This window comes from Myxocyprinus asiaticus, chromosome 6 (assembly GCF_019703515.2).
Source record: "Myxocyprinus asiaticus isolate MX2 ecotype Aquarium Trade chromosome 6, UBuf_Myxa_2, whole genome shotgun sequence".
Lineage (NCBI taxonomy): Eukaryota > Metazoa > Chordata > Actinopteri > Cypriniformes > Catostomidae > Myxocyprinus > Myxocyprinus asiaticus.
The window spans coordinates 19,315,724-19,341,170 of record NC_059349.1 but is presented as its reverse complement, the minus strand read 5'-3'; the positions used below and the strand labels follow the sequence as shown (position 1 = coordinate 19,341,170).

General features: G+C 40.7%; 1 protein-coding gene across 3 annotated transcripts in view; it reads right to left on the bottom strand.

Annotated features, from left to right (window-relative positions):
• Positions 1–4,562: 4,562 nt before the first annotated feature.
• ccdc18 (coiled-coil domain containing 18) overlaps positions 4,563–25,447 on the bottom strand; it is a 49,204-nt gene continuing 28,319 nt past the window's right edge. For all 3 annotated transcript variants that reach the window (XM_051700463.1, XM_051700464.1, XM_051700465.1), the window contains 8 exons: positions 23,990–24,089; positions 23,779–23,895; positions 23,629–23,700; positions 16,499–16,639; positions 15,764–15,901; positions 15,428–15,640; positions 5,415–5,894; positions 4,563–4,933 (listed from right to left, as the gene is read on the bottom strand). In XM_051700463.1, coding sequence (XP_051556423.1) covers positions 4,919–4,933; positions 5,415–5,894; positions 15,428–15,640; positions 15,764–15,901; positions 16,499–16,639; positions 23,629–23,700; positions 23,779–23,895; positions 23,990–24,089 — 1,276 coding nt within the window. In that variant the 3' untranslated portion in view covers positions 4,563–4,918. The remainder of the gene's footprint in view (positions 4,934–5,414; positions 5,895–15,427; positions 15,641–15,763; positions 15,902–16,498; positions 16,640–23,628; positions 23,701–23,778; positions 23,896–23,989; positions 24,090–25,447) is intronic.

Here is a 25,447-nt window from a genome sequence, read left to right as displayed (position 1 = left end):
GATGAAACTAAGGTTGAAATGTTTGGGAAGAACACGTAGCACTATGTATGGCATTAAGAAGGGCACCGCATACCAACATGAAAACATCCTGACAACAGTTAAGTATGGTGGAGGGAGCATCATGATTTGGGGCTGCTTTGCTGCTTCGGAGCCTGGACCGCTTGCCATAAAAAAATGAATACCCAAGTTTATCAAGATATCCTACAGGATAATGTTAGGGTGGCTGTGTGCCAGCTAAAGCTCAGAATAAGTTGGGTGATGCAGCAGGACAATGACCCTAAAAATAGAGGTAAATCCACTACAGAATTGCATCAAAAAAAGAAAATCCACTTTTGGGGTGGCCCAGTCAGAGCCCAGATCTTAACCCAATAGAGATACTGTGGAATGACCTCAAGAGAGCAGTCATAAGAATATGGCTTAGCTGAAGCAGTTCTGTAAGGAAGAATGGTCCAAAATTTCTTCTGAATGTTGTGTAGGTCTAATTTGCAGCTACAGGAAACACTTGGTTAAGGTTATTGCTCCCAAAGGAAGATCGACCAGTTATTAAATCCAAGGGTTCACTTACTTTTTCCACAGCACTGTGAATGTTTAATGGGATGTGTTCAATAAAGACATGAAAGATTATAATTGTTTGTGTGTTGCTAGCTTAAGCACATTGTGTTTGTCTATACTTCTGACTGTAATGAAGATGAGATCACATTTTATAACCAATTAATGCAGAAAACAATCTAAGGGTATCCGGTGTAAAACCTTTGCCAAGTAAAATATGCGGATCACAGATGGTCCGCTGTGGCAACCCCAAACGGGAGCAGCCGAAAGAAGAAGAGGAATGCAGAAAACCAGCTAATTCCACATACTTTATCTTGCCACTGTATTTATTTTCAATAATGGCAAACAACACACCTGGAACCCAGATTCCTAGCTGGTTGCCAAAAGAGACACAAAAGACCTGTCAGTCAGTATGTGAGCAGTAAATACATCTCTCCACCCACAGCAAATATAACCCATCCCACATATGTACACAAAATGTTTACTGTAACATTCAACAATGGGCCTGTGTAAAAATATTAATGACTGCACACACATGCAAATACACACACAAATGTTCCTACAAAGAATTACCCACATTATTACGACCACTGCACTGACACAGCATGAATCTATGTCTTCTTCACATCACTCAGTTCATTTGAGTGGGGAAATCTGTCGAATAAAGGCAAACTTCTATGTAGAGTACTTTGGTCTAAAACCATCTGAAAAAATTTAGACTTCCAGTTGAAGTCAGAAATTTACATACTTAGGTTGAAATCATTAAAACTCATTTTTTAACCACTCCACGGATTTCATATTAGCAAACTACAGTTTTGACAAGTCATTTAGGACATCTACTTTGTGCATGACATGAGTAATTTTTCCAACAATTGTTTACAGACAGATTGTTTCACTTTTAATTGACTATATCACAATTCCAGTGGGTCAGAAGTGTACATACACTAAGTTAACTGTGCCTTTAAGTAGCTTGGAAAATTCCAGAAAATGATGTCAAGCCTTTAGACAATTAGCTTCTGATAGAAGGTGTACTGAATTGGAGGTATACCTGTAGATGTATTTTAAGGCCTACCTTCAAACTCAGTGCCTCTTTGCTTGACATCATGGGAAAATCAAAAGAAATCAGCCAAGACCTCAGAAAAAAAAAAAAAAAATTGTGGACATCCACAAGTTTGGTTCATCCTTTAGAGCAATTTCAAAATGTCTGAAGGTACCACGTTCATCTGTACAAACAATAGTATGCAAGTATAAACACCATGGGACCACGCAGCCATCATACCGCTCAGGAAGGAGAAGCATTCTGTCTCCTAGAGATGAACGTAGTTTGGTGCGAAAAGTGCAAATCAATCCCAGAACAACAGCAAAAGACCTTGTGAAGATGCTGGAGGGAACAGGTAGACATGTATCTATATCCACAGTAAAATGAGTCCTATATTGACATAACCTGAAAGGCTGCTCAGCAAGGAAGAAACCACTGCTCCAAAACCGTCATAAAAAACCCAGACTACAGTTTGCAAGGGCACAAGGGGACACAGATCTTACTTTTTGGCAGTGGCGAATTCTCAGGACCAGCAAAGCTTTCTCTGCTGACCTAACATGCCAAATAAAATAAATATTTTTCATCCTTTCATTCTCAGTCATCTTTTTGCCTATGTATTTGTAATCGCTTTCCACTCTTAATTCTACAAACAAACAGAGAAAAACGAAAAGTTTATCCAGTCAGAATTTATTCCTTGATGCTTACAAGCAAAGTGTGACAACTGATTCACGAATCACATGCCCGAAGCAGCGCATGAGTTTGAGCTCCACCCCGTCAGGCCTTCAGAATTTCTTCAGAATCCCTCAACAGTGCAAATGAATGAGCAACTAAAGTCAGATTGCCATATTCATCAGCCAATCAGATTGATTTATTTGTTCTTGGTGAGTGTGGTCTTCAGGATATGTCCCGGTCGAGGCCTTCTAACTGGCATTGAGTGATGCAATCACGCTTAAGTGATGTATGTAATTTGAAAGCGAAGAGTGCAAGATCTTGCTGACCAGTCGGCTGTTACAGCCTCATCACCATTGAGAAAGAGATCCTTATGGATTTAAAAACCTGAGATGTTCTGCATGACCATGTGATTGCTTAATTTATTAAACAGGAAAGGAGGACTGATTTTCACTTCAAGTAAATCGGTAAGTGCTTTTTGCATTGTTATAGCAACATCAGGAGTTTTTTAAATGTAAATTAGGCTGCTTGAGCATTCAGTGTCGGATCAAGTTTTGAAAAGTAGTTTGCGAACTCAGAAAGTCGGATTTTACAACTTCCTGCTAGGAAAAGTGCAAAGGAATGCATCTTGAAGTCAGAATTACAACTTGTAGGCTCGTGCAGAAATTCTCAGCTCCGAGATGCAGGTGCATGATGTCACACAAACATGTCGACACTCAGGGAGATATACAAAGTAATTGATAAACATTCATTTTATTAAGTAATATCGATAAATGAGTTTGTTTCCACATTACATGATATTAAAGCTTGTTTAACAAACGCTTGCAGAAATAGGTGTATAAAACATTATTAAATAATAATCTCTTTTGATAATCGTACACCTGTTTATCAGTTGGGTTGCTAGGAGACATCTCTAATGATAGTCAAACCCCTGCTAAGCTAACGGGAGCATTGCAGTTTTGTTTCCTTAAATGTCATCTTCTGAATTTCGGGGAATGGAATGCATTTATGGTCGGAGATATCAAGTAGGAATATCCCTCATCCAGCTTGAATGGAACGCAGCATAACCTTGTAATAAAACGAAATTTATTGCAAGCAACATTTAAATTGCAAATATTATTAGATAGATTTTTCCAGGTATTATAGACCTCCTTGATAGATTCATATGAAAAATTATGATTTTTGAATGTCTGTTCAGAAGACGCTCATTTCACAAAACAGTCATGCTGCAGTTAAAATTAGGCTGGCTTGAGCATTAAGTGTCGTTTCAAGTTCTGGCTTTCGTGTGTGGACGTGTTTTTAAAATGTCAATTGGTATTACTAGTTAGCTGCAACATAATGTATGATGCCCAAAGGCATAGGATGTCTTATTCATTGTGAAACTGTGTTTTCTTAATGGCATGAATCACACTGAAGGCCTAGACTTAACATGCACGGCCCGCCACTGCTTTTTGGAGAAATGTCCTCTGGTCTAATGAAACAAGAATTTAACTTTCTGAGGAAAAAGGGTGAAGCTTGCAAGCTGAAGAACACTATCCCAACCGTGAAGCATGGGAGTTGCAGTATCATATTGTGGGGGTGCTTTGCTGCAGGAGGGACTTGTGCACTTCACAAAATAGATGGGATCATGAGGAAGGAAAATTATGTGGATATACTGAAGCAACATCTCAAGAAATCAGCCAGGAAGTTAAAGCTCGGTTGCAAATGGGTCTTCCAAATGGACCATGACCCCAAGCATACCTACAAATTTGTGGCAAAATGGCTTAAGGACAACAGAGTCACGGTATTGGAGTGGCCATCACAAAGCCCTGACCTCAATCTGATAGAAAATGTGTGGGCAGAACTGAAAAAGCAGGTGTGTGCAAGGAGGCCTACAAACCTGACTCAGTTACACCAGTTCTGTCTGGAGGAATGGGCCAAAATTACAGCAACTTATTATGAGAAGCTTGTGGAAGGCTACCCAAAATGTTTGACCCAAGTTAAACAATTTAAAGGCAATGCTAGCAAATACTAACAAAGTGTATGTAAACTTCTGACCCACTGGGAATGTGATGAAAGAAATAAAAGCTGAAATAAATCATTCTCTGTACTATTATTCTGACATTTCACATTTTTAAAATAGTGATCCTAACTGACCTAAGACAGGGAATGTTTTTAACGATTAAATATCAGGAACTATAAAAAATTGAGTTAAATGTATTTAGCTAAGGTGTATGTAAACTTATGACTTCAACAGTAAGTTTCAGAAATATTTAGTGTTGTTAAACGTGAAAGCAAATCAAATGTCTGGGACAACAAAGAGACATTTCTAAATATCCAAAATCATAATTTATTATAAATCATTCACATCAGAAATATTATAAAACAGCATTATAAAAAGTACAACAAAATACATGAATACAAAAACAAGTTTCAAGTACAGATTGAGACAGTATTTAGAGCGTGATCGTGCACCTGGCAAGTACAAACAGCTTTAGCTAAACAAAACTGATCCACTGAGCTGAATGGAGTTTAAAGTAATATTTAGGCTTTGTACATTTATCATCTAGAAATTCACATAAAATACAAAGGATCAGCTCATTTTTAACCTGGGATAACTTCAGGAAAATGAATCCTTAATCCATTCTTCAGTTAGAACACAACCTCCGTAGAGCTTTAACCTCATTCATTAATTTCCTGTAGGAAAAATAGAAGATTAACTAGATTTCTTAATTTTCTGAAGAAAATGTGAGAAATGCTTGTCCACGTGAAAGTCACTGCCAACTGTAAGGGTGGTTGCCAGGGCATTGCTATGCAGTTGCTAGGGTGTTCTGGGTAATTGCCATGGTGTTGTAAGTGGTTGCTCACTGGCCCAACTCTTACTGATATTGTGCTATTCAGGGTTCCCACCCTTTTTGACCAATGAAATTTACCATTTTGATTCAGACCAATTCACTAATGAATCTTTCAGACTGATTTATGAGCCATTTTGACTCATCACTGTCACAAAAATGTTCTCTATGGTATTAGTATAGCTTACTATTGGTGAAGAGGAGGCCTGCCCTAAATATTTTGTCTGGGACTCTAGAATTTAATAAGTTAAAGACAATAAAAGCAAAACACACATAAAAAAACTCCACTAGACAAAGGAATACAGTTGTTCTGCACAGTTACTTACTTGTTTGTGGGTGCTGGTGTCGCAGAAGGATTGCTGCTCTTGAAGCGCCAATGTGTGGTTAACAAACCTCAGCATACCAGAGAGTGTGTCCAGGTCCGATTCCTCTGGTTCCTCTCGGTCCAGCATGTACGTGAGTGGATTAAAGGACATGTCTGTTGTGGAGGTGACCTCACTGGTGGTGAGACCCTGCCAGGCTTGGTCTGGGGAGGTGGGTGGCAACAGTGCAGCCTGCACACTGGCTTTCAAACTGTCCGAAAGCTCCAGAGAGGTGTCCGAGAAAGTGTTGTGCCAAGAGGAGAGGCTGGAGCATGCAGAAGAGGTTTTGTGGGAGAGGGATGGGAAGCCATGAAGAATAGTGTCTTTGAGAGGAGGAGAGCGAGGGGGAGGAGTGCGGGGTTTGTGACGAAGTGTGATATTGTGTAGTTCTGTGGCTCTTTCAAAGCTAGAGAGCTTGGCCTGAAGACGGGTGATCTCCGACTCCTAAGAAAACGGTGTAAAAGGAATATGGTTGACAATTTGCACAAAAAGGAAAAACCTGCCCTAATAAATTATTCTTTAGATAAAGTCCCACATGAGCTTGGTACCAAAACACAGTGACCTGCCTACCTAAATCGCATCACATGTGCACTCCAGATGTGAAGGCTGTTCCAAAAGGTAGATATCTTTTTAGATACTCACCCCTTGTCCTAACCAGATGCGACACGAAAATATCACACACATACACAGGGCAAAGTTACAAAGATAACGAGACCTCAAGCACAACATTCGGTAGGTGAGTGACACCCTCGGCCAAAATCAAGTTGTTGTGAACCTGCTAGTTAGATGCCAGCTTGTATATACTGCAATAAGGATAATTTTAGACCCATTTGTTGACTGTATTGCCTGGCATGATGTCACAGAAATAGAACCATTCCAAAAATAGAAATCCCTGTTGCTCGTCGTGTCGCGGGGTGGTTAGGACAAAAAAAACAAAACAAAAAAAAAAATTCACGTATCGCAGCACGTCTGGTTAGGACACAGTGTTAGATCCCTTCTTTTTGGCAAATACTAAGGCAGCAACTTATACATTAAAAGGGATAGATCACCAAAAAATTTAAATTCCCTCATCATTTACTCTCATGCCATTCCAGATGTGTATGACTTTCTTTCTTCTGCTGAACACAAAGATTTTTAGAAGAATATCACAGCTCTGTAGGGCCATCCAATACAAGTGAATGGTGACCAGAACTTTGAAGCTCCAAAAGCATAAATAGGCAGCATAAAAGTAATCTATATGATTCCAGCGGTGATCTGTTTCTCACCCACACCTATTATATCGCTTCTAAAGATATAGACTGAACCACTGGAGTCGCACAGTTTACTTTTATGCTGCCTTTATGTGATTCTTGGAGCTTCAAAGGCCTGATAACCATTCACTTGCATTGTATGAACCAACAGTTGAAATATTCTTCTAAAAATCTTTGTTTGTGTTCTGCAGAAGAAAGAAAGTCATACTCATCTGGGATGGCATGAGGGTGAGTAAATGATGAGAGCATTTTCATTTTGGGTGAACTATTCCTTTAAGGATATTCAGGGGCATTTTTATGCATATTTATGATATAATATGTATAACCAGGACTACAACAGCATATTGAAAACTATATATTAGATGTTACAAATAAAAACAGAAGAATATATCTAGATGCCATTTTTGCCACCCTGATCAGAGGTATCCTTCAAAGAGAAGCCAATCAAAGAATGCTTTACAGCAAACTCAGTGAAAAAATTAATCCAAGATGATGGATGGAGTCGAGATAAATGTAAATTATAAATGTACAGCTGAATTCAGAAGTTTACATACAATTTAGCCAAATACATTTTAACTATGTTTTTCACAATTCCTGACATTTAATCGTAAAAACATTCCCTGTCTTAGGGTCAGTTAGGATCACTACTTTAATTTAAGAATGTGAAATGTCAGAATAATAGTAGAGAGAATGATTAATTTCAGCTTTTATTTCTTTCATCACATTCCAGTGAGTCAGAAGTTTACATATACTTTGTTAGTATTTGCTAGCATTGCCTTTAAATTGTTTAACTTGGGTCAAACGATTTGGGTAGCCTTCTAAGTTGCTGGAATTTTGGCCCATTCCTCCAGACAGAACTGGTGTAACTGAGTCAGGTTTGTAGGCCGCCTTGCTCGCACATGCTTTTTCAGTTCTGCCCACAAATTTTCTATCAGATTGAGGTCAGGGCTTTGTGATGGCCACTCCAATACCGTGACTTTGTTGTCCTTGAGTAATTCTGCCACAACTTTGGAGGTATGCTTGGGGTCATTGTTCATTTGGAAGACCCATTTGCGACTAAGCTTTAACTTCCTGGCTGATGTCTTGAGATGTTGCTTCAATATATCCACATAATTTTCCTCCCTCGTGATGCCAACTATTTTGTGAAGTCCACAAGTCCCTCCTGCAGCAAAGCACCTTCACAACATGATACTGCCACCCCCATGCTTCACGGTTGGATGGTGTTCTTTGGCTTACAAGCCTCATCCTTTTTCCTCCAAACATAATGATGGTCATTATGGCCAAAAAGTTCCATTTTTGTTTCATCAGAGCAGAGGACATTTCTCCAAAAAGTAAGATCTTTGCCCCCATGTGCACTTGCAAACTGTAGTCTGGCTTTTTATGGCGGTTTTGGAGCACTGGCTTCTTCCTTGCTGAGTAGCCTTTCAGGTTATGTCGATATAGGACTCGTTTTACTGTGGAAACAGATACTTGTCTACATGTTTCCTCCAATATCTTCACAAAGTCCTTTGTTTTTGTTCTGGGATTGATTTGCACTTTTCGCACCAAACTACGTTCATCTCTAGGAGACAGAATGCATCTCCTTCCTGAGCGGTATAATGGCTGTGTGGTCCCATGGTGTTTATACTTGCGTACTACTGTTTGTACAGATGAACGTGGCAATCTGTCTGTAAACAATTGTTAAAAAAATTCCTCATGTCATGCACAAAGTAGATGTCCTAAATGACTTGCCAAAACTATAGTTTGCTAATATTAAATCTGTGGAGTGGTCAAAAAATTTGTTTTAATGACTTCAACCTAAGTGTATGTAAACTTCTGACTTTAACTGTAGATGTATTTTTTTTCAATACCAAAAAGTAACAATAGTTGTTAGCTTGGCAACATAACTCTTTTGAAATAAATTGTGAGTCTAGTCTCCTGTAGCTACTACACGCAAAGGGTTGTTGCATATGTAGACTGTTCCAAATCAGTGCCTTATGAAGAACTTTTCAGTAAGGATGCTGCCTTAGAAGACAGCTGCCTGTATAGGCAATAAACAAACTTTTGTAACAGAGCTTTAATTTAAGTGCAATTACAGTACAGAGTAATATTAATGAACAACATGTACTTCAATATGTCCTTTTGTCATTATGTTTTTGTTACAGTCTGGGCTGGACAGTCCCTTCTGTCTGTTTTGTGTGTTGGTGTGTGTGTCTGTGTTTATCTATCTCTGCCACTTGTGTTTTGCAGGTGCCACATGGAGAACATCAGCTCTGTTGCCAGGACGACTGATTGTTTCTCCACCCAGCTTGTCACCAGTGGCACCTGCCTCCAATTACCAGCTCCTATATATTCTCTCCTTTGTTGTACTGTCTTTGTTGGATTGTTTTGTTGTGTTGCAACTCTGTCAGCATTTTCTGGTCTGTTCTCTGTTTCCTGTCTCCAGTTTCAGTCAGTCTAGTTTCTGTTTTGTTTTCGGTTGTTTATTCTTCTCCCTCGTGAGAGTTTTGATTTGTAATTTTTATTTTATTTGTTTATTTTAATAAAAGCCCTATTCTGGGACACCATGCGAGGAGCAGACGTGTGAGCGGCTAGCTCTGCGCACTTTTCTGTTTTTTTTTTTTTTAATTTATTTTCATGTTATAACCGGTGAGATTCGATATATCCAAATACATATTTATTCTTTGAGGTAAACATGGCAAAGAAGTCAAAATCCTCAGACTCTGGAGACATTAAAAGACACATGTTCAAGCTGAGGCCTCTGACGGGACTGCGAGACGGGGACTCGATTTGGAAAGCACGTCGGAAGATGAAATTCAGCGTCAACTGTCCAACATCTCGGTGATGCTGACGAAGGTTGTTGCTGATTTGGAGGATCTCGCTGTAATACGTCGATCGATTATGGCGATGGAAACAAAATTCTCTGAATTGGTCACAAGAGTAACAGAAGTTGAAAAATGAATCGATAATCTGGAATCATCGGAAAGGGAATTATCCGCTAATCCGCCTGCATCCAAAATAGACTTGGAACACATTTTGGGAAAACTTTAACATTTCGAAAATATGAACCGAAGGAATAACATACGAATTGTTAGAATTCCTGAGCATGAAGAGGGCAGAGATATGATGAAATTCCTCGACGAGCTCTTCCTGTGTCTGCTCGACATGGCAGGCCATAAACTGGAAATCGAGCGAGCTCACAGAGTCCCGGCTCACGGATCTGCTGGGGGAGACAGACCCCGATCGATTCTGGCCAGATTTCTGAGATCATCCGATAAAGATCTTGTGTTGCGCCAGGCGAGGAGCAAAGGAAAGCTTTCTTGGAAGAATCATAGTATTTTCTTGATCCCGGACTTTGTGAATGCGACGAGAGAAACGCGATCGATTCAAGGAATGTAAGAAACTCTTACATCAACGGAAGATCGCTTTTGCTCTGATGTTCCGGCAAAACTGAGAATAGACACCAAGGATGGTAGCAAAGTATTTTTATGCCCCAAAACGACACTGGCCTTCATACAAACTATGGGTGAGTAAACCATTGGGCGTTTCTTATGTGAGTGGACTAACTCGCTGTTCAGTGTCTCGATTGTCTGAGGAAGCTGGGCGCCATTTTTGTTTCTTTCTGCGTTGGCTCCGCCTGGCGGCTGGAGTTTGTTTGTGGGATGACACTCCAAGAAACCTTTGCATTGATGGAAGATCGCTTTTACACTGAAGTTCCCAGCCAGATTGAGAATGGACACTATGGATGACCGCAAAATATTTACATGCTTACATAAAGGACGTCTTTTATAAAGTTGTCGGACTGAGTAAGTCATGTTTTTTTTTTTTTTAGGCGGCCTCCGAGTGAATTTGACTCACTCAATACACACTTGATCATCCGAGGAACCAGGATTCCTGTTTTGTTTCTTTATGTGCTGGCTCCGCCTAGTGGCTGGAGTTTGTTTTGTGGAATAATAATCCTTCGGGTCAGCTGTGGATGAATCTGATCATTTTTTGTGCTTACACCTCCTGCTGGCAGGAGTTTGTTTTTGTGGAGTATTTTTAAGGGGCATTAGAATGATTACATCAACTGCTGAACTCATACCAGCCGGCTCACTGAACAATAGTCTGTCTGTCCGAGGAAACTGAACAGCTTTATATCAACTGGAGTTTGTTTTGTGGAGGAACACATCTTCAAGACAGTTTTGCGAATGAATCTACACGTTTTGCCTCACAAAACCTGTGCAGAAGCACCAGACTTGAGCAATCTGACAGCAAAGTTGTCGTGGGGGTTCTTGTGTGCGTATATGGACTCTTTGAGTTTGGAGGGATTGACGCCGGTTGGTGCTGTCGTGCGCGGGGTTTATGTGCACATTTTTCTTTTTTCTATTCGTTTTGTTCGGGGGGAAGTTCGGGGTTTGATTGTTGCATTAATGGGAAATGTGGTCTGTATAATCTTGCTTTTGACACACAGTTTATTTTTTTATTATACCAATATGTCAAATGTTAATGTGAATGGGTTTTCTCTCTCCACATGGAATGTGAATGGGTTGGGGCACCCCATAAAAAGAAGGAAGGTTATTTATTTTCTTAAGCGTAAGAAATGTGATATAGTGTTTCTTCAAGAAACGCATTTTTCCCCACAGGAACCTGAAAAATTTGGGAAGATATGGGGTGGACATTTTTTCTTTAGTGCTGGCTCAAGTAAGAGCAGGGGGGGTCATTATATTGATAAATAAACATCTACAATTCAAATTTCTCAAACAGATTAAAGAAATTAGAAAGAGTCATTATTGTTTTAGCAGAAATTCAGGGGCAAAGGTTAATTTTGGCTAATATTTACGCACCTAACGCTGATGATCAGGGCTTTTTTATAGATCCTGAAGGATTGTTGCAAGCAGCTGGCACCCCTCATGATATAATATTGGGAGGAGACTTTAATTTATTGATGGACTCAATCCTTGATCATAGTGAAGCAAAAGTGTGCAAGCCCCCTAGAGCAACACTGACGCTTCACAAGATGTGTAAAAATCTTGGTCTTGTAGATATCTGGCGACTTTTTAACCCATCTGGTAGAGATTATAAATTTTCATCAGTTCATAAGATTTATTCTAGAATAGATTTTTTTTTTCTTTTATAAATCCCTCATTCCGTCTGTTGCTGACTGCTCAATTGGAAACATTTTAGTCTCAGATCACACCCTGGTGAGTTTAGAGATGTTGCCACATATAGAGAAAAAGAAATCATATAGTTGGCTCTTTAATGTATCCCTTTTGCAAAATCCTGATTTCCAACAAATGTCAAAGAGTGAAATCAATATTTATATGCAGACCAACTGGTCCTCAGTATCCTCAGTGGCCGAGGCTTGGGAGGCATTTAAGGTGGTTCTTAGTGGTCGGATCATACAGTATGCCTCATTCATCAAAAAAATCGAAAGCACGAGAACTCATGAAGTTGAAAGGGACTATTAAAAGTGCCAAAGCAGAGCTGAAGCGCCGAATGTCATCTGATGGCCTCAGAGAATTGCCCCGACTGAAATATAGATATAATACTATTTTGTCACGGAAAGTAAGAGTTTTGGTTATTCAGGGCAAGACAGTCATACTTTGAGTCGGGTGACAAAGCAGGAAAACTTTTGGCTAGATATATAAAGCAGAGAGAATCTTTGTCTACCATTCCCTCAGTGAAATCTGCTGGTGGTGAAATTTTTACCCCAGCCATTGATATTAAAAATGCTTTTAAAGAATTCTATATTGATCTTTACAGTTTCACGTCTTCGTCTACTTAAGAAAATATTAGAAACTTTGTGGAACCATTAGTTCTCCCTAAACTGACGACTGAGCAAAAACATTCTCTCGATTCTGAGATAACCTTGGAGGAGCTTGATGAGGTAATTAAGTCCTTACCTACAGGCAAGGCTCCCGGGCCAGACGGCTTTGCCGCTGAATATTTTAGATCTTATGCTACAGAACTGGCTCCACTTTTGTTAGAAGTTTATACAGAATCATTAAAGAATGGAAAGCTTCCCCCAACCATGACACAAGCCCAGATCAGTCTGATTCTTAAAAACGACAAAGATCCAAGCGAGTGTAAGAGTTACCGTCCAATTTCCCTGATCCAGCTAGATGTAAAAATTTTGGTTATGACATCTCTTATACATATAGATCAGGTGGGGTTCATTTGGGGCTGCAACTCTTCTGATAACATCAGGCGTCTCATCAATATCATATGGTCAGCAGCGAATGATCAGTCTCTGTTCGCTGCCATCTCACTTGACGCCGAAAAGGCATTTGATATGGTAGAATGGGATTATCTTTTTAAGATTTTGGAAATATACGGGTTCGGGAATACTTTTATTGGATGGATTAAGTTACTTTATAGACACCCTGTAGCGGCGGTACAAACAAATGGATTAATTTCAGATTATTTTACTCTGGATAGGGGCACCCAGCAGGGTTGCCCTCTTTCCCCATTATTGCTCTGTCTTGCCCTGGAACCATTAGCATCTGCGATAAGAAAAGAGGATGATTTTCCAGGGGTGTTGGCAGGAGGAGAGGCGCATAAGCTTTTGCTCTACACAGATGATATTTTATTATTCGTCTCCGACCCCACTAGATCTATGCCTTGCCTCCACAGAATTATTAATTCCTTTTCTACATTTTCCAGATACAGAGTTAATTGGTCTAAATCCGAAGCTTTGGCTTTGACAGCGTGCTGCCCAGTAATTGCTTTTCAGCCGGGTGCCTTACATCTGCCTCGATCCACCTCTCAGTCAGCGGGAGATGGAGAAGCTGGGGCATTTGGGACTTTGTTGACTACCTTTACGAGTGCAGGGAGTCTGCACTCACATCCCAGAAGCGATTTCCCCAGGCAGACCGTACCATTGTCCCACCCTCAACAAGCCCAATCCCCAGTCCTCCTGTGACCCATAAACGGAGGAGGAGGAGAAAGAACGAGTCGGCTGCAGCCCCCCTGCTCAAAGCCACTGCTGACCGCCAAGAGGCGGCAGCCATTCCCACTGCAGTGATTCCGACCGTCCAGAGAAGGAGGAGAAGGAAGCCGAGTAAGGCGCCCTTTCCCCAGTTGTTGCCAGCGTTCCCGGCCACGGAGGCCTTTTACCTGTCACTGCCAACGTTCCCGACCACAGCAGTCGACACACAGCCTGTCCAGTTCCCTGTAGTCATTGAGCATGTCCAGTTCCCTGTGGCCATCGACAAGCCTGTCCAGTTCCCTGTGGCTGTCGATGAGCCTGTTCAGTTCCTAGGCTGTCAACGAGCCTGTCCAGTTCCCAGTGGCTGTCAAAAGTCTGTCCAATTCCCTGAGGCTGTCGACGAGCCTGTCCAGTTCCCCATGGCTATCGCAAGTCTGTCCAGTCCCCATGACTGTTGACGATCATGCCCAGCCCCCGGTGACCTTAGACAAACCTGTTCAGTCCCCTGTGACTGTTGACTATCCTGTCCAGTCCAGTCCATAGAAGCCGTTGACCAGCTCTTTGATCAGTTCAGTGGCCAGCACCCATCAGACACCAGCACCAGTCTGTTTGTCATCCCCATAACCAGCACCCGTCAGACAACAGTCACCAGCCTGTTGCTCAGCCCAGTGGCCAACACCCATCAGACACCAGTTACCAATCTATTGCTCAGTCTGTTCAGTGCCCAGCGGCCACCTACTTCCAGTCTGACCCCTGCCCAGCAGACGCCCACATCCAGTCTGATCCCAGTCCTGTAGCCATATCTGACCTCACCTTCTGTCTTGCGGCCATGTCTGATCTTACTCTCTGCCCAGCAGTCGTCACTGATATCTCCTGCCACTCAGTTACCATCCAGGCTCACCCTGCCTTTATCACCCTCATTATCACCCTCATCCTCTCCCAAGTTCCAACTTCCCTTGTCTCTTTCCCTGACCTAAGCCCCATTCTAGTTCCATCCTGCACCAAACTTCTTGGTGGTCCCTTCCTCATCCCTGGGTCTGATCCCTCATCGGTTCCCATTTCCTCACCTAGTCTGTCTTTTTCCCTGGCCAGCCTCCTAACCTATCCTGGCTCTTCAATTGTCTGCCCTGGTTCCCTGGCCGTCCGCCTGACCAACCCTGGCTCCCTAAGAGTTTCCAGAGTTTGCCATGGTGCCCTGGCCACCTTCCTAGTGCCCCCACCCTCCCGCCCTTGGTCGTTCCATCCTGTCCTGCCTAGTTTGGATATCATGAGGCATCCGGGGGGGGGCTTGGCTGGACAGTCCCTTCTGTCTGTCTTGTGTGTTGGTGTGTGTGTGTGTGTGTGTGTGTGTGATTCCCTCTCTCTCCCTCTTGTGTTTTGCAGGTGCCACGTGGAGAACGTCAGCTCTGTTGCCAGGACGACTGACTGTTTCTCCATCCAGCTCATCACCAGCAGCACCAGCCTCTGCTGTTGCAACTCTGTTGTGTTCTGGTCTGTTTCCTGTCTCCAGTTTCAGTCAGTCTAGTTTCTGTTTTGTTTTCGGTTGTTTATTCTTCTCCCTCATGATAGTTTTGATTTGTATTTTGTATTTTATTTATTTAAATAAAAGCCCTGCATTTGGGTCCTTCCTTACTAACCATGACAGTTTTACATACCATATACACTTTGCTAGTATTATTTATTACATGAACCCTGTAATGTAAAGTGTCAACAAACTTCTGTCTGTAAATAAGTCACATTTAGCACTCCTTATTTCAACTGTTTGGAACCATTTAATACCAGTTTTGTCCTTGTGGTTAGTATTCATTTTAAATGACATCATACAGTAAGTCTGGTACCTTGATAAGCAGGTTCTCATTAGCACACTGCAGGAGCTGTTCTTTGCTGTGAAGCTCAGCGTGTAGGCGAGCAGAGGTAGCCCTGGCCTCCTCAAGTTGGTCACGAGCCTGCTGTAGCCGCTGAGTCAGCTGGTCCTGAGAATTACGCAGGCTACTGGAGATCTGATCCGAGACCTTCAGCAGCTGCCCACGTGTCTGCTGCAGCACTGAAAGCTACAGAACCAAGAGAGAGGGTCATGGCCAGCAAACCAGACAATCAGCTTCTGTGGCTGGCAGGAGTTTGTCCTATGGGAGTGAAGACAAACTTCCCATTTCAGTGGAAGACAGTTTGCATACCTCTTTGTGGTGCTCTTCTCTCTGCTGCTCAAGTTCTTCCTGTAGGGCATTAACGGTGGCCTGGAGTCTGACTTCTGCCTGTGAAGAGTGCTTCTCCATTGCAGCCATCTCCTCTTGCAGCTGATGAACTTCACACTCCTACAGAAACACAATAACCACATTAAGGACCATCAAGCTTTCAGAGAACAATAAGACTTCCGGGGAGATTGTCATTTAGGCATTATGGTATGAGAGGTAGGACACTGTGTCCTTAATATTTTTATCATGTAGTAATGAACATTTTATTTATGTAATAACAGTTTTATAATAGCAATAAGGCACTTGAGGTTGTTCTATATTGTTGTCAGTGCTTAAGGACTTGAAATAGACTACTTTTTGAGTTTACTGCATGAGACTAGAGCTTTTACTAGTGTTCTGACTATTGGGAGACTCTTAAAAACCTCAATTTATTTAGGACTATTAAGATTTTTTTGCATTGTGCCATTATTTTCAGGACACTTAAGAGACAAGGAAGATAAGAGACAGCGGTGAAAGAATGGAGTTCTTTTTTTTTTTTTTTTAATTATTAAGAAAGAAGTCAGTTAGTCCACAGGATTGGGTCAAGTGCTCACAAAAGACATGCGTCTTTAGATGTTAATGGAGTAATGAACCGCAATGAACCACACAGAGCACAAAAGGTGTAAAGTCATGTAGGTATGAGATACAGGGTTTGCTCTGCTGATATGTGTCTCTCACCTTCTGACGTGCTTGCTGGCTGACTTCTTCTCTCTGTCTGGTCAGAGTGTCACAGTGCGTGTGAGCCTCCTGGAGCTCCTTCATTGTTTTCTGGAGCTGCTCACGATATGCACGTAGCTGTTGTCCATGCTCTACAGCACCCTGAAAGACACATACTCTTCTATAAACTATTTATGAGATTTAAAGAGAGACTTAAGCATTTAATTTTCTGATAGTCTTACTCATTGAGCTTTTCTGGCTTTATGAGTTTTGATGCCATACAGTAAACACTGAACACATGTACACTAGAATACTTCCAAAAAAAAGATGCATTATGGCTGAGACTGACAAGGAGTAAAATCATAATTTTACTTGTCAGAATGACAGTTCACCTATGACAACATAAAGAGGAAATTGCTCTTTCAATTTTATATGCATGTGAAATTCAGTATTACACAACTTCCTGGTACGCCGCTTAATTGCTGCATAGAGCATCTGAGCAAGAGTTTAATACTGTAACTTTGTCACTTCTGTTTTGTCTTGAAAAGTTTTCAAATTTTTTCCCCTATACCACTTTACAAAAAGGTTCCATTAGTTAACAATAGTTAAAGGGATAGCTCACCCAAATAGTTCACTCTCATCATTTACTCACCCTTATGCCATTCCGGATGTGTATGACTTTCTTTCATCAGCAGAACACAAATGAAGATTTTTAGAAGAATGTCTCAGATACTTTAGTCCATATAATGCAACTGAATGGGTGTCAAAATTTTGAAGCTCCAAAAATCACATCATTCAGCATAAAAGTAATCCATATGACTCCAGTGGTTAAATCAAATGTCTTCAAAAGTGATCTGATAGGTGTGGGTGAGAAACAGATAAATATTTTAGTAAATTTTTACTATAAATTCTCCTCCCTACTCAGTCAGTATACACTTTAACTTTCACATTCTTCTTCTTGTGTTTTTCGTGATTTGCATTCGCCCCCTACTGGGCAGGGAGAAACATTTCTAGCAAAAATTGACTTAAATATTGATCTGTTTCTCACCAACAGCTATCATATCACTTCTGAAGATATGGATTTTACCACTGGAGTCATATGAATTATTTTTATGCTGCCTTTACATTCTTTTTGGAGCTTCAAAATTTTGGCACCCATTCACTTGCATTGCATGGACCTACAGAGCTGAGATATTCTTCTAAAAATGTTAATTTGTGTTCTGCAGAAGAAAGAAAGTCATACACATCTGGGATGGCATGAGGGTGAGTAAATGACGAGAGAATGTTTATTTTTGGATGAACTATTCCTTTAACATGAACTAACAATGAACAACACTTCTACTGCATTTACTAATCTTAATGTTCATTTCAGTATATAGTAATATATTTTTAAAATCAAACGTTGTATATGTTAACATTAGTTAATGCACTATTAACTAACATGAACTAACAAATCAACAATTGTATTTTTATTAACTAACATTAACAAAGATGAATAGTGTAATAAAAACGATATTGTTCATTGTTAGTTTATGATACATAATGAATTAACTTATGTTAACGAATGGAACCTTATTGTAAAGTGTTACTTTTTCCCCTAGTGATTTCAGTGACACTGCACAATGGTAATCAGAAGATTGTTGGATAAAATCTCCATAAGCAAATTAATATTGTGGTCAGCTGGTCTTAATATTTGAAAACAGACAACATTTGTGGAAAAACTGCTTCACCCCTTCCCATTCAAGATGTTCTCATAGGGTGAATCTTATGTCCAGGTCAAATTTCACCCTAAAATCAAAAGAAAGCAAAAAAAAAAAAAAACAATTACTTTTAATAAAAGGCTATTTTTAGGACTATTGAAATTTAATTAAGCACATTAACCTCTTCAACTCTGGGTCATTTTTGGGCTGCCGCCTGCAATTTTTCACACTTAATTTTACACATATTGTGGACTAGCTTTGTAAGCATATTATTCTGGTTTTGTTCACTCCAGCTGCCTCCAAAAAGTCTTTTAGATGGCAGCAAGTACTAGAAAACTTTTTTTTTGGAAACAAAATTCTGGAAACAATCTTCCATTAATAAATGCTGATCTGAAATGAAGGTGGTGCTCTAACACATTACAAACTAATTTTGCCTAATTTTTTTGAAAACTTTCTAAGGTAAGAGCAGATATAAAGCTGTTAGCTATTTGGGGCCTACAGCAGTAGTGATCAGCACATATAAGAGACGTCTGTATTTGATGTTTTACAGAAATCATATTTCACTTTGTTTTTCTTTTGAAAGTCTTTCAAACTGTGGTATTAGGGCAACAAAATAAATTGTAGTCGCATTCCTTTTTTTTTTCTTTTTTTTTTGTCAATTAACATTTTTTATCGATTTATATATACACAACAAAGAAAAATCCAACACATATACAACAAATCAACATTTCACATTCAAAACCCACTAATATCCCTCCCCATTCACCAACCCCACCCTGACCCCCAACGAACACCCCTGTGGACCCACATATAACACACACACAACCAAAAAAAAAAAAAAACAGAAAACAAAAAAGAAAATAAAACAAACATATTTAAACTAAACTACACTCTCCACATCCCCTCCCCAAGAGTCCCCCAAAAATGCAAAATAGTTGCCCCATTTCTTTAACAAATAAGTCCCACAACCCCAGCCTTCTATCTGCCCCCTCCTCGAAAGCAGCCACCCTCCCAATTTCCACACACCACACCGAAAATGCTCCATCCGACATCCATCCCCTTAAAATTATTTGCCTGCCAATCATGAGACTGGTCAGAACCCAATTTTTTAAGTGATTATCCCCCAAATTTATGACTGCCCCATCAAAATAGAGTCTGGGACAAAGTAAAATTTGAGTGCTCAAAATGTCACACATACAACTCTGCACTTTCAACCAAAATTCTTGAATCTTAACACACCCCCAAAAAACATGGATTGTGTCCCCATCTTCTGATTGGCATCGCCAGCAGGTGGATCTGTCTTTAAGACCAAGCCTATACAATCTAGAGGGGGTCCAATAGAATCTATGTAATATCTTGAATTGCATAAGGCGCACCCTTGCATCTCTAGATGCAGACTTAACATTTTTTAGAAACCTAGCCCACACTCCTTCCTCCAATAACAAGTTTAATTCTTCCTCCCATAAACTCTTGAGAGAAGCCGAAGCTCCGTCCTTCAGACTCTGAATTAACAGGGAGAAATACACGGATGCCTCATGACCTTTTCCAAAAGCAGTAATCACCTCAGTATCCCAAAGTATCTACCACTTTAGGGGGGTGTGAGCTACTCCCAAAAATAGTACAGAGCAGGTGGCACAGCTGTAAATACCTACAGAACTGAGATCTGGGAATCTCAAAGAGTTGAACCAAATTTTCAAAAGATCTCAACACTCCACTCTCATATAGGTCACCGACAGCAGAAAGGGGACATTTCAATGCATAATTTAGGGTTCAGCCATATGCTTGAGGCAACATTTAAATAAATGACCAAATTAAACACTCTGGACACTTTTGTCCATACCGAGTGCAAATGCAAGATAACGGGGTGTGATTTAACTACTCTGGTTAGTTTAATAGAAAGGCTTTGTAATGGCAAAATAGGGGCAAGAACTTCCTGTTCAATACAAAACCAGGGAGGGGCTCTCTCAGGTGGAAGAGACATTACTGCTAAAACAATAATGACTCTTCCTAATTTATCTTGAATCTGTTTGAGACATTTGAATTGTAGATGCTTACTTAACAGCGTAATGACTCCTCTGCTCTTACTTGAGCCAGCACTAAAGAAAACATGTCCACCCTATATCTTCCCAGATTTTTCAGCTTCCTGCGGGGAAAGATGCATTTCTTGAAGAAACACTATATCGTATTTCCTTCATTTAAGAAAAGAAATAACCTTCCTTCTTTTTATGGGGTGCCCCAACCCATTCACATTCCATGTGGAGAGAGACAATCCACTCATAATAACCTTTGACATTTTGACATTTTAGAAAATGTGTCAAAAATAAAATTATAAAGACCACGTTCCAACATAAGAGCAACAGTCAAACCCTGACCTTCCCCCCGAACCAAACAAACAGAAAAAAGAAAATCGTGCGCATTAACCCCATGAACGACAGCGGCAACCGGCATCCATCCCTCTAACCTCAAACAGTCCATGTACACCTAAAAGAGCCCCCGCGGCAACTTTGCTATCAGATTGCTCAAGTCTGGTGCGTCTATACACATTTTGTGAGACAGAATTACATAAAAAATAATCTATAAAACAAACTCCAGCCAATAGTCAGAATAAACACAAAGAACATGTAGATTCATTCAGAAAACGGAATAAATTAATTAATTAAAAATAAAAAAAACATTGAGTTTTCTCGGACAGTCAAATGAGTGCTCAGTGAGCCGGCTGTTCATGAGTACAGCAGATGACCTAATCCTTCCAATGTCCTGCAAAAAATACTCCACAAAACAAACTCCAGCCAATAGGAGGCATAAAAACAAGGCATGTGCAGATTCATCCACAACTGTCCTGAAGGAGTGTTATTCCACAAAACAAACTTCAGCCGCTAGGTGGAACCAGCACAAAAAGAAACAAAACAGGTGCCCCGTTTCCTCTGACGGTCAAGAGTATGTTCAGTGAGTTATGCTAACATGAGAAACACACCATGACGTCCTCAGTCCATGGATTTTATGAAAGACATCACTTGTGGTGGGCATGTAAATATTTTGCGGCCATCCTTAGTATCTATTCTCAGTTTGGCTGGGAACATCAGTGCAAATGCGATCCTCCGTCGATGCAAGAGTTTCCGGAAGGAGTGTTACTACACAAAACAAACTCCAGCCGCTAGGTGGAACCAACACAAAAAGAAACAAAAAGGCGCCCAGCATCCTCAGACAGTCAAGTGTATGTTCAACGAGTCAAGCTCACTTGGGGGCAACATGAAAATCACCAAATGGCTTACTTACCATTGTCTCTATGAAAGACATCACTTGCTGTGTGTATGTAAATATTTTGCGGCCATCCTTAGTATCTATTCTCAATTTGGCCGGGAACATCATTGCAAAAGTAACCTTCCATTGATGTAAGAGTTTCTTGCATTCCTTGAATCGATCACGTTTCTCTCGTCGAAATCGCTAAGTCTGGGAACAAGAAAATGTTGTGGTTTTTCCAAGAAAGCCTTCCTTTACTCCTCGCCTTACGTAACACAAGATCTTTATCGGATGATCTCAGACATTTGGCCAGAACTGATCAGGGCCTGTCTCCTTCAGCGGATCTGCATGCCAGGACTCTGTGAACTCGCTCAATTTCCAGCTTATTGCCTGTTATGTCGAGCAGACTCGGGAAGAGCTTGTCTAGGAATTTCACCATATCTCGGCCTTCCTCATGCTCAGGAATTCCAACAATTCGGACGTTGTTTTGCCGATTACGATTCTCAAGGTCTTCCAACTTTTCCCAAACGCGTTCCAAATCTACTTTGGTCACTAGTGGATTAGCAGCTAACTGCCTCTCTGATGACTCCAGATAATCGATCAATCTCTCGACGTCCCCAATTCTTGAAACCAACTCAGAGAATTTAGCTTCCATCGCCGTAATCGATCGAAGTAATACAGCGAGATCTTTCAGGTCCTGTAAGTTTCAGAACTGAAAACTTCATCCTTAATGGAAAAAGACCATTTATTTAAACCAAGCGGGAAAAACAGCTTGTTTGGAATTCGTGGAACTTGTGACGTCACAAGGACTACATCTGCATATGCAACATCTATTTTTCTGACATTGCACCCTTGGCCACTGGTGCTCAGAGTCAGTCACACAGGTGAAGAGGACAGAGATGTCTGGATTTAAATGTTTTTCTACATAAACATGCACGGCTTTGACCGTTATCATACATCTCGTGCCGCTTTTAAAAGACGCAATGTCAAGTTATAACTTTAAAATGGAGACCCCCATTGTGTTTCATTCAGCTTGCAGTGGTGCTGTTTTGAAGGCATCCTGGACAGTTTTTTTACCCATCTGTGCAATTTTAATTGTTTCTCTTTTGTAAACAATACACATGTTGGATGTCTATGATCATTTTAACACATCTGGGGTGATGTGTGCCGCGTTTTAAGAGCGGTACAAACATAACTTTCCAAAATGCATGTCATTTTGCTGCTGCCATTGACTGGGAGAAACATGCAGTCCTGTGTGTAAACAAACACGGAAGATGTGAGATGCGAACATCAGCATCTCTGCTTTGGCCTGTTGAACCCGGTTGAAGCACCCAACGCCACCACCATGGACTGATTACGTTCGTGTATTCAGAACATTTCAGTGAGGATTGTATGGTTTCTGCTCATATTATGAGCATGATTGCTTGTGAACCAGTCACAGAAACGGTTATTGAAGGATGGGGCAGTTAAAACACTACTGGACTGGAAATCCGTAAGTAAACAATTTAATTCATGAATATTTCTTATGTCATGACTGTCTGATAGTTAATGGTGCTGCTTGATTGCACAGTTTAATATATTCAGATGAAATGTGTTGGATGTGGGTTGTGTGTGTCATGTATGTCATGACCACTTTAAAGGAATGTTCTGGGTTCAATCGACAGCATTTATGACAATGTTAATTACCACAAAAATGTATTTGGACTTTTCTTTAAAAAAAAAAAAGAAGCAAAAATCGTGGTAACAGTGAGGCACTTACAATGACAGTGAATGGGGCCAAGAAAAGTGAATGTGGCCAATTTTTGGAGGGTTTAAAAGGCAGAAATGTGAAGCTTATAATTGTATTATCTATTAATTATAATTAATCTGATCTGCTGAAACTGAGCTGTAAAGTTTTTTTAAAGAAAAGGAGGGACATGTCAAAATACATTTTTGTGGTAATCAATATTATGCCACAAATGCTGTCAATTAAGCTTAACATGTATTGAACCCGGAATATTCGTTGAAGCACCACACCTTACTGTGATAACACAGTAAAGTAGCATTTAAATTAGCATAAGTAAAGGCGGTCAACAAATATAAAAAAAATAGATAAAATTTACTTTTGATTTTGGAACGAAATAATTCATTGATTCCAACATAGTCTCCCTGTTTAAATAAAGGGTAAATAAATCTACTCTTCCAATAGTTTCCATTAATCACTAGTCATACCTTTTTTAGCCCCTCTTCCCCCTCCAGCTGCTGTGATTGTACCATCTCCAGCCTCTTTGTCAGGAGCTGCACCTGCACAGAAAGCAGCAACGATTCATCAGTTCATTGCTTCATTCACAGGCCCATCTAATGTCATTCCCAATGATTCACCTGCTCGTCCTTCTCTCTCAGCTCTTTCTGACTCTTCTCCAGAGCCTCCTGTAGATATTCCACCTTCTTATCCATCTCTAGCTTGTGCTCCTTAATGGCAACATCCAACTGGCCCAGCTCAAAAGAGAATACAATGCTTTAATAACGTACAGAGAGGGGGTATTGGCATATAGATGATGGAGATCTTGAACTGTGTATGAGTGCGTGGTACCAGCTGTGCTCTCTGCTGTAGCTCCCCCTGTCTCTCTTTAAGTGCAGTGTCCAGATCCAACACTTCATGGTTCTTCTCCTCCAGTTCCCTCTGATTCTCTCTGCAAACACAATGACAAAAATGATTAATGATTTATTGTTTTTAATGCAACATTTAACTTTAGAACAAAGTTAAAGGTGATGCATGAAATGTTTTCTATGTTAAAATTTTGTCTATCCCAGTTTAATATGCAGACTCAACAAGTGGCATGCACAGACCTTAGCAGGGGCGGAAGGACATGGACAGATTGTTAAGAGACATCTGCCGTCAATAGTTGATGACAGGGGGAGCACCTCCGCTTAAATGGGCACCTTTACATTTGTGAAGGGCACCTTATGATTTGTGAACGAAAGGGGGCAGGGGTGCGCTGTAGTCCCTGTTCTGTGCACGTCAGTGGATTCAACTATACATAACACAAAAATGTAAACACTGTGGCTCTGGCTGGCGCTTTCAAAACATTGCTTTGTTTGAGCATCTCATCTGGCCTGACACAGCACCGTTGGCTTAACCAGTGGCGAGTTTGGGGCAGGACTGTCCTACCTGTGACAACAGTCATTCTTTTTTTTATGAAGATATTCATCAATATACCAACATTGCAAATGTTTGCACTAACATGCGTAAAAAATGACTAAGGTTTAAACTGCATTTGAAAACAGAAGTTATATGTACAACATCTGTGCTCTGCTTGTAAGAAGAATAAGGAGAAGGGCAGGTAACTGTGGTGCCTTTCAACAACGTTTTTTTTTTTCTCCCCAATTTGGAATGTCCAATTCTCAATGCACTCTAAGTCCTCGTGGTGGCATAGTGACTCACCTCAATCCGGGTGGCGGAGGACAAATCTCAGCTGCAGGTCAACCCATGCATCTTATCACATGACTTGTTGAGTGCGTTACCGCAGAGACATAGTGCGTGTGGAGGCTTCACGCCATCCACCGTGGCACCATCCACTCACCACGCGCCCCACCGAGAGCAAACCACATTACAGCGACCACGAGGACGTTACCCCATGTGACTCTACGTTCCCTAGCAACCGGGCCAATTTGGTTGCTTAGGAGACCTGGCTGGAGTCACTCAGCACGCCCTGGGTTTCGAACTCGTGACTCCAGGGGTGGTAGTCAGCGTCAATACTCGCTGAGCTACCCAGGCCCCCCCTCTCAACAACTTTAATGCTCATGTGATGACAGATTGATGACAGAAGGGGGGGGCTCTTAGTCATGAATGTGTGTTTTGACTGTCAGTCTGAAAGAACAGATGAAATCTTCATGCACATAATAGAGATATTATTCTGAAAAATGGATTTAAATGCTTGAGGTTTTTTCTTTATGTTTAAAGACACTACATATGCCTGGAATTTACAACAGTAAAATATTGTTGATGCTGAAGATATGCCATAATAAATGTAATATATATAATGAACAG